General features: G+C 39.7%; 1 protein-coding gene across 1 annotated transcript; it reads left to right on the forward strand.

Moving 5' to 3' along the window:
- The first annotated feature begins 7,144 nt into the window (after positions 1-7,144).
- Positions 7,145-9,683, forward strand: cd83 (CD83 molecule). The gene is made up of 5 exons (XM_084053849.1): positions 7,145-7,292; positions 7,387-7,529; positions 8,240-8,468; positions 8,613-8,716; positions 8,866-9,683. The coding sequence occupies exons 1-5, from the start codon at positions 7,250-7,252 to the stop codon at positions 9,025-9,027; spliced, it is 681 nt and encodes a 226-aa protein (XP_083909975.1). The 5' UTR covers positions 7,145-7,249; the 3' UTR covers positions 9,028-9,683.
- Positions 9,684-15,687: the final 6,004 nt, after the last annotated feature.

Genomic DNA, 15,687 nt, shown 5'->3' on the forward strand with positions numbered 1-15,687 from the left:
TCAGTTCTTTTTTCACCTCATACCTTTTTGGTGGCACTTTTGCTTTGTAAAGCACTATGGATTATTAAACAATGTTGTTTATGGGAATACCTAATTGTTTGGAATGTTTTACAAGAGTGAAAACTACTTTTCCTGTATTTTGTTGTATCCCTAATCTGAACATATTTATTCTTTACCCCACTGCAGGTCTGTCTGAAGAAAATACTCATGGAAGGGAACACTACATCCCGTAAAGATATATATAATATACTTGAATTCACTACTTAAACCATTAGAAAATAAGGTCTTAATGTTGATCCATACATTGGGTCCGAAGTGGTCAGGATCATCCATTCCAAAACAAATATGTGTTTGAACTCAAACCATACTGTATGTATGGTCCCTGATAGAGTTAATCTTGATTGATCATAATCTGTCTAGTGTCCTAAACCTGCTTTAAATGTCAAATTCTCTCTCTGTCTATGCAAGGTCAAACTAGCTACAGGCTTTCTGTGACTATCTGTTGTTTTGAGAACACTATATCTCAGTATTCTTCTCCAATGCATAACCCTTCTTGCAGTGTCACACCAGTGACCGGTCAGAGCCGAGGTCAACGTGTTGTTTGAGACATGTGGACGCTGTTTGTCCAAAGATAAACTGTCACACCATCATCATCATCTACCATCATCATCCTCATCTGACGATGACGTAATCATCACTCTCATCCAATCCAAGAAGTCCACCTTCGCCCGGAAACTCATCTATGTCACATCCTATGATGTCATATGTTTATGTTAACGGATGCTGTTAAAATCCAGTGCTTTCTCTGTTTAACGGGAGAGAGACGACGACCGATGATGCGTTAACACCTGTTGATACTGTAACCTTCCATTCTCTCTCTGTCTGAATAATATATTTCACTACATCCAATGGCCGCCTGTGTTCTGAGTCTGGTTTTTCTTTGTCGCCTTTTATGAAAGTGTCTGGTACTTTGTGTGGGTGATAAGGAAAAAACAGATCCATCAGTCCCCCTGAGCCAGACTCTTATCGCCCTACCAGATATATATATATTAGATAGGTCATCTAATGTATTGTATGTGTTTAATTTGTAAAACACAGAAATGTCACGAGATAGATACAACCTTAAGTATGATACTATAGATAGAAATAATTAGGTGACACATTTTTTAAAACAAATTTGGTCAAAAAACTCCACAAAAGCTTAAAATAACTGCCTTATTGAGCTACTTTATTTTAACAAATTATACAATGTGTAAATGTAATGACAGCAGAGAAAGAAAGAGCAGGCTTTCTACTTGTTACAATTCTCAAACAACAATTCATTATCTATCTAAAATATGAAATTATGTATAAAATAAACATTTGTATAAAAGTTAATTATAATGTAGTATGTGCACTATATTCTATTTATTCAAATTTTCATGGCTTCTGTTGGTTACCAAGTTTAGGGTTCTACATGCAAATCTAACCCAGGCACTCACATTTTATCAGAGGTGTAGTTTGTTACAGCAAAGGGTTAATTAAAAAATCACACCCTGTGTGAAGGTAGCGGCGCCTTTGATACATTTTGTCATCGATATGTTTTTACATTACGTTCTTGTATCTTTCTCTTTCTATTCGTCATATTGGGAAGAATCTTGGACAGATAAAGTTAAATTGAGGATCTAACTTTAAATAACTTACCTAGAAGGAGACTTTAGCCAAATGAATAATAAAATGAAATTATTAAATATTTCTAGATATTACTCATTGTTTATTTAGTCATTGTTTATATAGACATCTAATTCTATATTCATGACATCATAGTGATGTCATGAATAGTAACATAGTGATGTCATGAATAGTGACCAATCAGAACGTTGGCGCACCTGACCAATCAGAACGTTGGCGCACCTGACCAATCAGAACGTTGGCGCACCTGACCAATCAGAACGTTGGCGCAAAAGCCAGGCATAGAGGGCTAATATCCGCTCTATACCTAAAGGTATAGAGCGGCTAGCGCCGCTAAAAAAATACTAAGCAGTCAGTATTAAAAACACGATTCACACGAGCAATATGCAGACCTATGGGTGGCTTATCACTGGAGTGGAGGATAATAGATTGGTGCAGATATAACTACACAGTAACTAAGACCAAGTTATTCAATTGCACACAACACATTTATGGAGAAGCCTAGTGACAAAAAAAGTGTGTTGTTGTTCAAGTAAAGGCGTTCAAGTTTTTAAAAGGAATGGAACGCCAACCATTTAGAGTGTTATGCAGAGATACTGTATATATATACTTTTCGGTGTCCATGTATAATGTTATAATGCTGTTTGATGTTACAATAAAAATACTACAGTACATATTCCATTTTCATTCCCGTCTTATTAGTTTTGTAATAAATAGAATCATTTAAATGTATTAAAGAGATAAATATATCATACATAAACTTGCTAAACAAAGTAACACTGTCTCCAAGGCACTGCTAGGCGAGGCAGTGAAATTAGCAGTGACAACTGCATTGCTTATGTTTCTAACGGTTTGTTGTTCCTCAGTTTGTAAATCCCTTAAAATAAAGGCAAGGGTCAGTTATACAGGTAGAAATTAATACAGTAGAATACAGTACAAATGATAATGTGAAAATGCATAGAAACTCTACAGAATAATGTGTACGGTAAGTGCATAGAAACTCTACAGAATAATGTGAAAGTCCATAGAAACTACAGTGAAAAGGATAGCAGCAATATTATCAAAACAATTATCTGTACCGAAATGGAATGCAGCTTATTCTTCAAAAGTACAGCATTTAATAGAAACCTGAAGGCACAAAGATGTCTGATGTTCTTCACCGAATGGAGGGAAACAACAAGATATGGTCCATCCTCAGGGATTACGGCTTGACACCAGCAGCATATTTAAGCGTATTCACCCGTTATGAGGATCATTGCAGCCAGTGCTATTATCAGGCACCCTACAGGGAAGAAAAGGAAAATTACCCCGAATGTATACAGTATGCACTTTAATATGCGCTTTAACCGAAGCTCAATATTTTAGCTGCTATACTTTGACAAGTAGTTTGTGGTTGCTGTGTAAGGATTTTCTTGGATATATGATACAACACTTGTGAATGGACTAGTGAGAGAGAGAATTGTCTGTCTCTGGTAAGCAGCTTGTTGTTTTACCATGCATACTATAGTGACATTAACATTGCAAATGCTGCCATGTCCAAATTCACAAAATGTCATGTTACACAGCTCCCACGATTCAAGTGGTGCAATCATTTTTTATCATGTTCGGTGATTAATGCATTTGTAGAGAGATCATACTAGCCTATATCATAATGAAAAGTTTATACAGCATACCCTGACGTCCATGTTGATAGGTGCCTTCATTCTTGTCTGAACAAGCTTCACCATGGAAGGAGATCCTTTTCTCTGACACATATGATCCATCCAGCTTCTGTGTATAAATAGAGATTGGACCTATGGGTTAAGAAGAAAAAAAAGTCATGCTTTAAAGAGGTGGAATTTGTCACAAGGGACTGCCAGGAAGACAGTAGGCCCAAATTTGGAACATTTTGTAAATACATTATAAGCCAAATATGTTTTTATGTTATCATGTCATATCATGTCATGTCATCATAATGTAGTATGTAGTTGCAATTACAAAGTATAGATACAAATAAAAAACATTGTTGCCATACGTGGGGGCAGACGACAGTAACTGTTATGTTCGGACAGGGAGATCCTTCCTGAGTCTACGTCCTTGCAAGGAGATACACATTCTTTCCCACCGTTGAAACTGGCGACGGCCTAAAACAATAGCATTATTTTAGAAACATTAATCTTACAAAGTTAATGTGTGCTATTTCTTTGTAGAAATTAGCTATTCTTGTCAGCTTGCACTAAAGTCGGCTACTTACCATGCTTCTAATGGCCCAACTCTGATCACACTGTGGGTCGACACAACATCAAACTCAGGCTGTTGGTCACCACAGCAGGAATAGACTTTGCTCTCTTCAGTGATAGTCGCACTTGACACTGAGACAAAATGAATGAAATACATGGACATGTTATGAAATATGCATCATACTTTCCTTTGACAAATCATTTATGTTTAACGAGCCTAAATCAAGTTCCCTTTTTAATGTTGAGTCAGTCCATTTACAATTCCAGTCAAATGCTACACATACTATAGTGACATTAACATGTGAAAATGACAAATTTCTGAAGACTAAACATTTCGTGGAGCTAAAAGGTTCAATTATATTACAATTTTATGCCTATGCCACACAAGCTGCCACGGTGTGCTTGCCTGCCTGAGGAACCATTATAACCACAAATACTATGACCATTAACTCTCAATATAATGCTACAATGTACAACCATGTACACATGAATAGGCTACTACCCTGGAAACCTGACAAATCTGCCAGAGCAATCACAAATATTAGTCTGTCGATTTCATGCTTCAAGAATACACCTTACTTTTTATGTTTTTGTGGTACGACCATAGCCATTTGCATCGCCTCAGATGATTTCACAAATGTGTGGTTATGAGTATTAGTCCATATTTAAAAAAAAAATTAAGTGTTTTAATCCCGTCTGTGGCCGATTCTGTCGGTGGTTTGGAAGTTCCCGTCTGTGGCATTCGGTCACAGACGGGATTAAATCTGGGGGGGTGGTCGCTAAGACTCGCAGATATAAAAATGTAAAAATCGATAAAATACATCTACGAGAGTCTTGATCTATAAGGCTATAGCCCAGCCCTACTTGTGGCAGGATTGTTATACTTTTGCCTTTTACGGTTCCCCTTAACTCATGACTAAATTAAATACATCTGTATTTTGAACTCTAGCCTCACCACAGTCTATTGGTTTTGTGACGTCACAGACACGCTGAGTCTGGCAGTGACAATGGGGAAATACCACCAGGGAATTACCTTACATGACATCATGACTAGTGGAATTTCAGGGGCTTTTTACAGCGTGTACTTTCACTAGTACTACTTGATGCAAAAACACAATAAACAAAACACTTGTTTGCATAATAATCTTAACTCAGCGATATTAATGCAACCCAATCTTCTGCATCACAATGACAGCAGTCTCTCTTGTCATTACCTAGGGATGACAACCTGTTTTAAAGTTACAGTTACAGGCATGAGTGACATAACTTCTTAAATGAATGCCAACAATACAAAATAAAAATAAAAAAAAAGATAAATGGTCCAGAATAATAAAACAATAACAGTTACATTGCATTACTATTCCAGTTAGCTATGCATAGCTAACCCATTCTAAATCCCCTTTAATGCAAATATCTAAAAACAGAATGAATGGACTGTCTAAATGTTATTCTATAGTTTGTAGAATTGTACTCACCAAGATCAAGCACATAAGCAAACAGGCACTATAGGCCGTTCAGCTTGGTAAAACGTATTATTGTCACACATGGGGTCGGATCGGATTATATATCTGGATCGGAGCGACACTACGCCTGCTTCCTTCTAGTCAGTACCTATAACTCTATGGTCAGACTCAGCTCAGTGCAGGTAACATGTTGGAGCTGAGAACAGCCATGTGCGAGCTGTTGATCATGCCGTAGCCAGTGTTGCCATGTCCGCTTATTATAAGCGATTTTGGGCTTATTTTTCTGTAAAGTTGATTTTAAATATTGTCAGACCGCGGGGGTTGCAGTTTTTTGGGCTTGTGAAGTATATTTTCGATCACAAGAGCGGGCATTTAATACCGGTTTCCTGAAGAAAGCTTAAAGTTGAAAGAAGTCCAGAGTCCAAGGATTTCAGGTCAAGCGTCTTTTATTTCAGCCTGACTGGGACGTCTGCCATTGTGGTCAGATCAGCAGCGCACCCAGTCACAAGTAACAACAAAGCATTTATACACTGTTCACCTCCTGTCAACAAGGGGAGGGGTCAGGTAGTTTAAGCCCAACCCCTGATCCCTGTTCACCAATCACACACATACATGCATTCTAACATAGTTGTTGTCGGGCCGAGTCCCCGCCTACCTCACACATTTAGCAGTTATTACAGTGTAACAATCTGTCTTATTTCTAATTATCAAACTTTACTCTTACACAAAGTCTGATATAGTATTTCTTGTTCAACATCTCTCAAGCTTTAGAATGAATTCACACACTCTATACTTTCATGGTTACAAACAACAGTTAGGAATACAATGTGTCAATACAAGCAACATTTACTCCAGACTGAATCTTTTCCTTAATGACATTTCTCTTGGTTTACAGCACAGGCCAGAGTTATCCACTTTATTCCTCTCATATGTTTTCACACTGTGCTACTTAATACAAAATAAGCTTTTACCAAGAAATAACAATCTGACTCTAACTTCATCTCTGTCCCATGTCCTAGAGACAGAGGGAATTAACAGATGTTCCCCTTTGACCATCACCCTTGCATAAGGACAATAGCCATGAAATCAACCTCCTGATTAACAAAAGAACTTGGCTCTATGACTTGTTTTGAGTTCACACTCAAAGCTGGGAACCTCTGTTTCAGGACAAAAGGCAGGAAAGATCTGAACACAATAGAATCTTCTGTCTTCTTTGGTTAGTCAAATCAAGAGGTGTTTTCTCTGTGCCTTCTCAAACCCCCACGCACCTGGGCTTCTAAACTTAAACCATGGCCAGAACTTTTAGAGTGCTTGGGAATGCAAATTGATGATCGCCTCCCCCCAGATGGGACAGACACTGTTTCCGACTCCCAACACTGTTAACTGCAAAACTCAAAATCACCTAGCACAATATTAGACCTTCCAATGTTTACCCATTTAGATGGAATATTGTGGTTATATCATGTTGCCATGTTTGAAACGATACCACACTTGTTTCTTTTTGGGCTGACTTCATAAAATGTTGTTTAAAACAGTGTTTTTCAAACAAGGACCCCCCAAATGAATGTATTTGTCCAATGTCCACGGACCCCCCCCCCCTCCCCCCCATAGTTGCTTATTTCTCTCGCAATATCTGGCAAGTGGCAACTTGTGGCAACGCTGACAGCTGTGAAACCAAAACGTACGCCCGCCCACACATAGGGGATTTTTGAAAGGGAAACAAAAGCAATAGGGACAATGAAAACAGATACGGTACTCTCATGTTCCAGCCTATATATAACGGAGTTGGTACAGTGGAGTATAAGAAGAGTGGATACTTTTAACAAGAGAGTTCAGAGCCTATACTATTCTTGTCTGACTATCTCTGTAGCCTATCTTCATTTGTAAATAGCCTATATGCCTTCAGTTATGATGCACTGGCTCGTGTTATTTGCACTGTGTGAGTTTTTTTTTTAATCTAAAGCCAAAGTCCCCATCTTGGTGAGTTGAAGGGGAAAAGCATGGTCTCACTGACTGTAAATTGTTTTCATCAGGTATCTCTCACATTGACTGTGTGGCAATCAACAACATGCGGGCAGAGACGATGTGTAACTGTGGAGAGGATTGTGTCTTGAGATGTACAGCTCAGTGGGGGTACAACAGTGGGGTCCAGTATCGTGCTGTAACGTGGTATAAGGTAAGTCCAACTTGTTAATGTTATGCATGTGTATTTAAATTTTCATTAGATTTACTTATATTTAATATTTGTAGATACGTTCGATTTGATCGACATGGCGTAATCTAATTGGTTGGATTTCAAGATAATAAAAAGGAGTTAACTTCCTTTAAAGCTGCACTACCATATGTAACTTTCCTCTTCTACCCCGGATTTGAACCCGGTTTCCTGCGCAAGTGCTGACATTTTTACAATTGAGCTACTGTAATGGAGCCTGCCTGCTTGCTCAGGGGATACATTTTATCTTGACCTTCAGGTCAAAATTCGTGTCAGATCCTGTGTCTAGGTGAGACATGACCTTTGACACGATCTAAATGTCTCAATAGAAGAGCAGGGAGACAAAATACAACCACCCCAATTGTATAAGTTATATTGTATAAACATACTCAACGATGCAGATTGGACAAAATTACATTTTATTCATAAGAAAAAGTTACATAGTGCCGCTTTAACTCTAATGTGTAATAACAGGCCATAATAGCACGGTACTTACAATTTTCACCCCAAATCAAGTAAAAAAGGATTCCTAAAGTTTGATGTAAATTGAGCTTTAAGAGCAATAAAACAATAACAAACAATAATAAAGTGAAATAAAAATAAAACAATCAACACTCAAGTCAACAGTCAATTTTAAAGGCAGGTCTTTAGTGATGGTTATGCTAATTTCACAGATAGGTGATGATGCTGAACCTCAACTGAACGGGCTCTTGATGAGAAGTCTTCCTAATGGCACCACTCAATGGTACGTTGGTGTGGAGCGAGCAGTGGAACTGTGGGATGACTCTTGGGATATCCTTCTGAAAAACCTCACATGCAAAGACAGCGGCACGTACAAGTGCGTCCTGTCTGCACCAGTGGGTGAACAGAACCAGGAAGGACAGGTCCACCTCACTGTAACAGGTACTGATCCAAGACAAGTACTTCTCTGACAGCATTTTTCTAGAAATTCTGTTGTCTGTCTGTTGGTTGTCTAGCTAGCGCAGCACAGCAAATGATGCAAGGAGAAACATTAACCGCAGTAACTTGAAATGGTTTCATTCACAGGTTGTCCTGACAGTCCATCAGACGACCAGATGGAAGATGTTTACATGGTGATTTTTGCTACAGTACTGCTGATACTGTCTCTATTGATATTCTGCATAAGTTATGTAAGTAAATATCATGACCTGTCTAACAACTGTATAATATAAACTAGACTGACCATTCAACAAAGTAGAAGGCCAGTTCTTTGAGTAACTGTCTCAGTATTCTGTTGTATCCTTAATCTGAACTTCATCTTTTCTTTACTCCATTGCAGTCCTGTCTGAGGAAAATACTCACAGAAAAGAACACTACTACAACCCATAAAGAAATATCCTCGAATTCACCATTTAAACCACTAGGAAAGAAGGACTTAATGTTGATCCATACTTTGGGTACCAAGTGTCTGAAATCGAACCTGAAAGAAATATGTGTTTGAACTCAAAACTACAGCATACCAGCTAATCAGATACGGCAAGAAAGGGGCACACCAGTCCACAGAGTGCATATCCCCACCAGGACAGGTGGTGAACCTAAATCTTGCCCTAATATGGAGTTCCACACTGCTCCAGACCATTAGCCAGGTATGGTCATACTGATGGCGCCAGTCTTTCCCAAATATGGAGTACCACAATTCGAGACTATGAATTCACGAAATGAAAGTTAGTTGAAAGTTAGTGTTTCGATTTTTCTGACACATGGTAAATAGCACAACATGACCAGAGAGATGCTGTTCAATCCTGTCCTTTGAGAATGCAGAACCTGGAAATGTATACTTTGATCTGCATTGTAATGTTCCCAAAACGAATTCAATGCACCATTGCTTCACACCACATAATTTCCTCCCCAGTCTTTTTTATATATATTTATTCCTGTACCACTGTACAGTAATTACTTGATCACAAACCTGTTTGTAAAAGCGTTTCCGCTGACTTTGTTGCCAGATGGTAAATGGCTAAAATGTAAATCATTATGTCAATGGATAACTGACCGCATACTGTGAACTAACTAAGTGGCAGCTACTATACTGAAAAGCAACAACTATGCACTTTTTGCGCTGTAGTCACCTTATTGTATGAATGAGTAGGCTACCCAAATAAATACACACAAACAAAAATGTTCACTTTTGTCTCATTTGTTGTGTTTTCATGGTTAAATGTTTAATATCCTGGAGGGATTTGTGAAATCCTTAATAACCTGAGAAGAGATAGCCTGGCTCAGCAGTGGCTCCGAGTCCAGACCATAGAATCTGCTGCCTAAAATAAAAGTAGCTCTTGCTCTTAATAAATCTACACATTTTTTTCACATGAGACGGAGTGCCTTGGAATTCTTTTCTTTTTAGGTCTGTATTTCACACCTTTTTGGCAAGCAGTACTTTTTTAGAAATCCTCTTTGTTTAATTATCCCTACCTGTGACACCAAAGAGCACCTATCTCAGAGTCACTGAATGATCCCTGCAGCGCTTCTCTCTCCTTCTTTTTAAAATAAAAGTAGATTTGTGATTTGGAATGAGGCACTACACTGTCCCAGTAGAAGCTTATTAATTCAAATTACAACATAGCTAGAACTCAGTAATGTTAAGAGTCCCAAAAGAGCCCTGTTTCCATTATATGTTCCATCTCTTAGGTTACAGATACGATCAGATCGAAAAGTATCTCGCAGAAAGAAAACTAATATACAAATTCCAACCTGTCTTCAGAACATCTCCATTCCACTGACACCTGCCTTCTCTATTTGACCGACTACATCAAACGTGAGGTGGACTTGGTCATGTTGGACCTCCAGAATGCATTTGACACTAAATCACCCTATACTGCTCGATAAGTTGAAGGCAATCGGTTTAGATCCAGATCCTATTTGGAGGGAAGAGAACAAGTGATGGCTGTGAACAGAACCCTGTCCTCCCCCCTCCCAGTGAGCTATGGCGTTCCTCAAGGAAGCATACTCGGGCCTTTACTGTTCCTAATTTACATGAACATGTACATCAGCATACATGTGACTGCAATTTGCTCTTGTTCGCGGATGACTGCTTTCCTGGTCTCAGACTAGAACAAATTGCAGGTTGAAAAAGCCCTTAGCTCCGAGCTCGGTAAAATCTGCACATGGCTCGCTGATAACAAACTGTCATTAATCCTAGGTAAAACTGAATCCATTCTTTTTGGGTCCAAAATTAAGCTCAGTAATCAAAAAGTCAACCAAAGAAAGAATACGATTTTTGGCCAGGATCTCCTCTTTGGTCAGTAGGAATGCACCGAGGACACTTGCTGGAGCACTCATCCAATGTCATTTTGACTATGCATTGCACATCATAGTACTTTAGCAACTCAAAGGCACTAAAATCAAAATTACAGACCTCTCAAAAGAAACCAGTCAGACTACTACTAGACCTCACACCTACAGTAGGACTAACCCCTGGCTGCTCATTATGCTAGGGTAGGATGGTTCACGCCGGTAAAGGACTGAGTACAGCAACTAGCAATGGGCCTGTTTTTCAAGATACTCAAGGGAGTGTGAGAAATGCCCACGGGCACAACACCAGAGGGAGCTCCACTGATCTCATTCCCCCCTGATTCGGCACAAATGAATTCATTCTACTATGCCACCAAAATGTGGAATGCCCTACTAACCAACAAAAAGTGCGACTCCCTACCCTCCTTCAAAACCGCCATAAAAGAGCACTTCTAGTCTCTAGCTTGCCAAAACAAATTACCCGACACTGTTTTCTGTAAATATACTTTTATTGCTCCTAGTATTGATGATTTCTTGTATAGTATTGATGAATTGAATACATAGGACCACAATGGAATCAAGCCCTTGGGGCTTTTTGTGTTCCTTTTAGCATTCTTTTTTTTGCAAACTATTAATAAAGCATTCAATCATTCAATAATTAAAAAAGAAAGATTTCTCTTAACGAACCAACATTTCCCACATGGGCTGTCTGTATAAGCTTGGTCCAATCAATATAAGTTGTTGTTGCTCTTTACATTATTTGAGTAGCCTAAGTGTGCTGTCAAAACCTAAATGAGCAAGAAACTTTTATTTTGAAAGAAAACTGTGAGAGCCTACTTAGCAGCAGCTGGTGTCAATCAATGATTAGAAGGATCAGAAAACTAAGAAGACTACATGTAGACAGGGTCAATTTTCAGAGAAGCATAACCCCGAAGGCATTTCGTGTTTATTTTTGGTATACAACATTTCTAGGGGTATTAAGGGGTGCTGAATCCAAATCTGCTGTATACCCAGCGCAAAAATGTCAATTAAGGCCTCAAAATTGAGAAATTCAACATGGCCGCCAGCGCCAGGACCTCTTTCCAAAAAAACAGGTGCTAAACCCACATTCTTTATTCTACTGACATGAAACTTTGCACAGAACATCTGCACTTATGGGGGAAGAAAGTAGGAATATAGCTGGGGTGCAACCATGAGAGTAACAGGGTGTTTTTGACTGTCTAACTGTAATCTTTGTATAGGCGAGGATACAAAAATGACATTTCTTCAGTGTTTGCAGGAATACTACAGCAATTTGGTAATAACTGTACAGTGTTGGACACCAACATTGGAATCCCCCAAGTCTTAGCTTTCTTCAGGTACCAAGTTTATGCCAGTAGCCCTTATAAGTCTGGATATATAAGCATTTTAGTGTAAGCATGCTGTTTTATAGTAGGGTCCGAAAGTGAGGTTCTGTGACCATCCTTTGGCAAGTATGTTTTTACGATTGATTTGACCTCTATGGACCCTTTAGAAAAGATTTAGCCCCCAGGTCCCTCCCAAAAATCCCGGCATTTTTTGCTAGACAGCCAAATTCAAAATGGCGCCCGGCGCCATCTCTAAAAATTTACTTTTGATCTGGATGACCTAGAATCATGTATGAAGGCACTTTTCCATACAAGTCAACCATGAGGATTCCAAATCTGACACAATTTTAATTGTCAGACCTCGTTTTGACTCCGAAATTCAAGATGGCCGACATCCAGTACAGTAAAAACTTATACCCAGGGGGCAAAGAACCAGATGGGCTAGAAATAAAAACTTGGTGTCTATTTCATGGTTTCAGAGCATGAGAAACTCAATGGAATACTTATCTTTATGATTGGGTGTGTCTGGACCTTTAATTTGCATATTTCCAAGATGGACGCCACGCAAAAATGAGTTTTACTTTGACTTTTACAGTGACAGCTGACTGTTATGGCAAAAAAGTCTGCTTTTTAAGTAATATCAACACATTTGGTCAGTTTGAGCTTTAATTTATATGTTGTCAATATGGCAGACCCACACCATGAGTCTGGTCAGAGTCGTGTAATCCGGGATGCAGAGATGGTAGTCAAGGCAGCAGTGGAGACTAACCCATTTACAGTGAGCACATCATCCATGATCAACATATCTACAGGACAGTGTGCTGATTCCACATCCACAGTCAAGGACGACTTGATGAGTGTGAAAGAACTGGGTCTGAAGGCACTGTGTGAGTCACTGTCCAGTGAACAGAAGAAGTCAAGAATAATGAAGCTTAACACTTTCTACACTCAAAACACAAAATCTAAACAATCTAAGGGGAAAACCTCAGCACCTGGCAAGAGCAATGAAATTACTGCCCTCCTGCGCATGACCCTAATCATAGCCAGTGGTGGAGAACTCAACCTTGTTGACTTTATAGGCAACCACGAGTGCAGTGACTTCCCCCCTTCCCTCTTCCAGGAAGATGGCAGGATGAGAACAGGTACCAAGGCAAGCCTTGTGAAGGTCCTGAAAGAGGAGACCAAAGTTGCATGTATCCCTGACCTGCCTACAGAAGACAGAAAAACAGCAGTAGTTATTGATGCCATGTATGCCATGCGCCATTGGTCGTTCCTGAAAGGTGAAGCATTTGGAACAATCGCTGAACGATACCAACGTCTGCTGTTGAATGATGTGCCTGCTGGCACAGAGATCATTCACTTCTGTTTTGACCGGTACTGTGGACCTAGTCTTAAGACAGCTGAGCAAGAACACAGATATGCTTGACCAAAACCTACCAAAGAATATGAAGTCAGTATGCATTACACAGCTCCAGATCCTCAGGAGTTTTTTGCTGTGTCAGCTAACAAGGTAAACCTATTGAGTTTCCTCTGTGACGAATGGTGTGAAAATGAGAAACTTAAGTCGGCCCTTGGTCCAACACATCTTTACCTGGGTGGGGGGTTTAAAGAAGAGACAAGGAGTGTGGTGATCAAGGAGGGGTCTATTGAAGATGTCCCTGCACTAGACTCCACACAACAGGAGGCTGATACAAGAATAATACTCCACACCCTGTACAGTGTCCAGAATGACAAAGTTGACAGAGTTGTCAGAATCAGAATCAGAAGACTTTATTGCCATGACATGTGAACATGTTAGGAATTTCATTTGGTACAGCGGAGCACAGTTTACAACAGACAGAAACAACACTCCCCAACACCACAGCAGCCATGGGCGGCGCTGTCATCCATGCCAATGACACAGACATCATCATCATGTGCCTTTACTATGCAGCAACCCATCTCCGATGCCTTCCAGAGCTGTGGGTGAGAACAGAGCAAAATTCATACCTTCCTATCCATCAAATGGTATCAGCACTGGGTCTCGCACAGTGTCGTGCCCTGCCCTTTATCCATAGTTTAAGTGGCAGAGATACTGTACCACCAGCTATCCCTTCTTCACTGGGAAGAAGGCATGGTTCAAGGCCATCGTGCGTCTGGATCTCTGCACTTGAGGAGTTTGGTGAAAACTCTTATGATTCCCTCTCAGATGACGTCCATCAATCAGGCACGAGACCTCACAATTGCTGTATATACATCCAAAGCGGACCACCAGGAGGATTTTGACCTGAGTAAGCTTAGAGTGTACAAGTTCCTCAATAATAGATCAACCCTCTTAAAGCTGCTGCCCCCGACAGATAATTCCTTTGACCTGCACCTGAGAAGAGCTGTTCTAGCAACCATAATAGATAAATGTGCACATATCGCCAAGCCGGATATTCCTTCTTTCACAGAGTATGGATGTTCTCTCAGTGCTAGCAATGCAGTCCCCCTTGCATCTACCGAGCCAGCCTGGCCTGTGTCAATGAACAAGGCAATATCATGCAGCTGTATCAAAGGCTGCCAGAAAAACTGTTCCCGTGCAAAGAAGGCAATTCCATTCTACTTAGGATGCCGTTGCCAGGGACTGGAGACACGATGCAGCAGGATCAGTGCAACATGACAACAGTGACAGTGAATAGCATTGTACCATAGTATCATTGGCTTTAGAAGCAGGCAAGACTGAACCATAGAGGTCAAAATGAACCTTTTGTAGGCAACCTCAACTCCGCTTTTACTCTATTTGTCACTAAGTAGTCTATCTTTTGTTATGTTACTTGAATGCATACCACTATGTTAATTTGTATAGCCCTAAAGTTGAAGTTTTTGGCAAGTCTTGGAGTGTGCATGTGTCTGTTTATATTGTATTTAGTTTATTAAAATGATACATAAGGTACATTGTGGGCTTTTTCTCCGATTTTTCTCTGCAATCATCCCCACAACTATAGATCTATAAATCAATAAATGGAAAATGTAATACCATACATTATTTATGACTGCAGCCATATTGACAACATATAAATTAAAGCGCAAACTGACCAAATGTGTTCATATTGCTTAAAAAGCAGACTTTTTGCCATAACAGTAAGCTGTCACTGTAAAAGTCATAGTAAAACTCATTTTCGCGTGGCGTCCATCTTGGAAATATGCAAATTAAAGGTCCAGACACACCCAATCATAAAGATAAGTATTCCATTGAGTTTCTCATGCTCTGAAACCATGAAATAGACACCAAGTTTTTATTTCTAGCCCATCTGGTTCTTTGCCCCCTGGGTATAAGTTTTTACTGTACTGGATGTCGGCCATCTTGAATTTCGGAGTCAAAACGAGGTCTGACAATTAAAATTGTGTCAGATTTGGAATCCTCATGGTTGACTTGTATGGAAAAGTGCCTTCATACATGATTCTAGGTCATCCAGATCAAAAGTAAATTTTTAGAGATGGCGCCGGGGGCCATTTTGAATTTGGCTGTCTAGCAAAAAATGCTGGGATTTTTGGGAGGGACC

The sequence above is a fragment of the Gymnoscopelus microlampas genome (assembly GCF_963454915.1).
Source record: "Gymnoscopelus microlampas genome assembly, chromosome: 3".
Classification (NCBI taxonomy): domain Eukaryota; kingdom Metazoa; phylum Chordata; class Actinopteri; order Myctophiformes; family Myctophidae; genus Gymnoscopelus; species Gymnoscopelus microlampas.

Bases quoted from the DNA above. Each gene is read 5' to 3' on its own strand.
- cd83 (XM_084053849.1), top strand. From the start codon at position 7,250: ATGCCTTCAGTTATGATGCACTGGCTCGTGTTATTTGCACTGT. The intron at 7,530-8,239 runs GTAAGTCCAACT...CTAATTTCACAG, and splicing joins GTGCTGTAACGTGGTATAAG to ATAGGTGATGATGCTGAACC. The intron at 8,717-8,865 runs GTAAGTAAATAT...ACTCCATTGCAG, and splicing joins TGATATTCTGCATAAGTTAT to TCCTGTCTGAGGAAAATACT.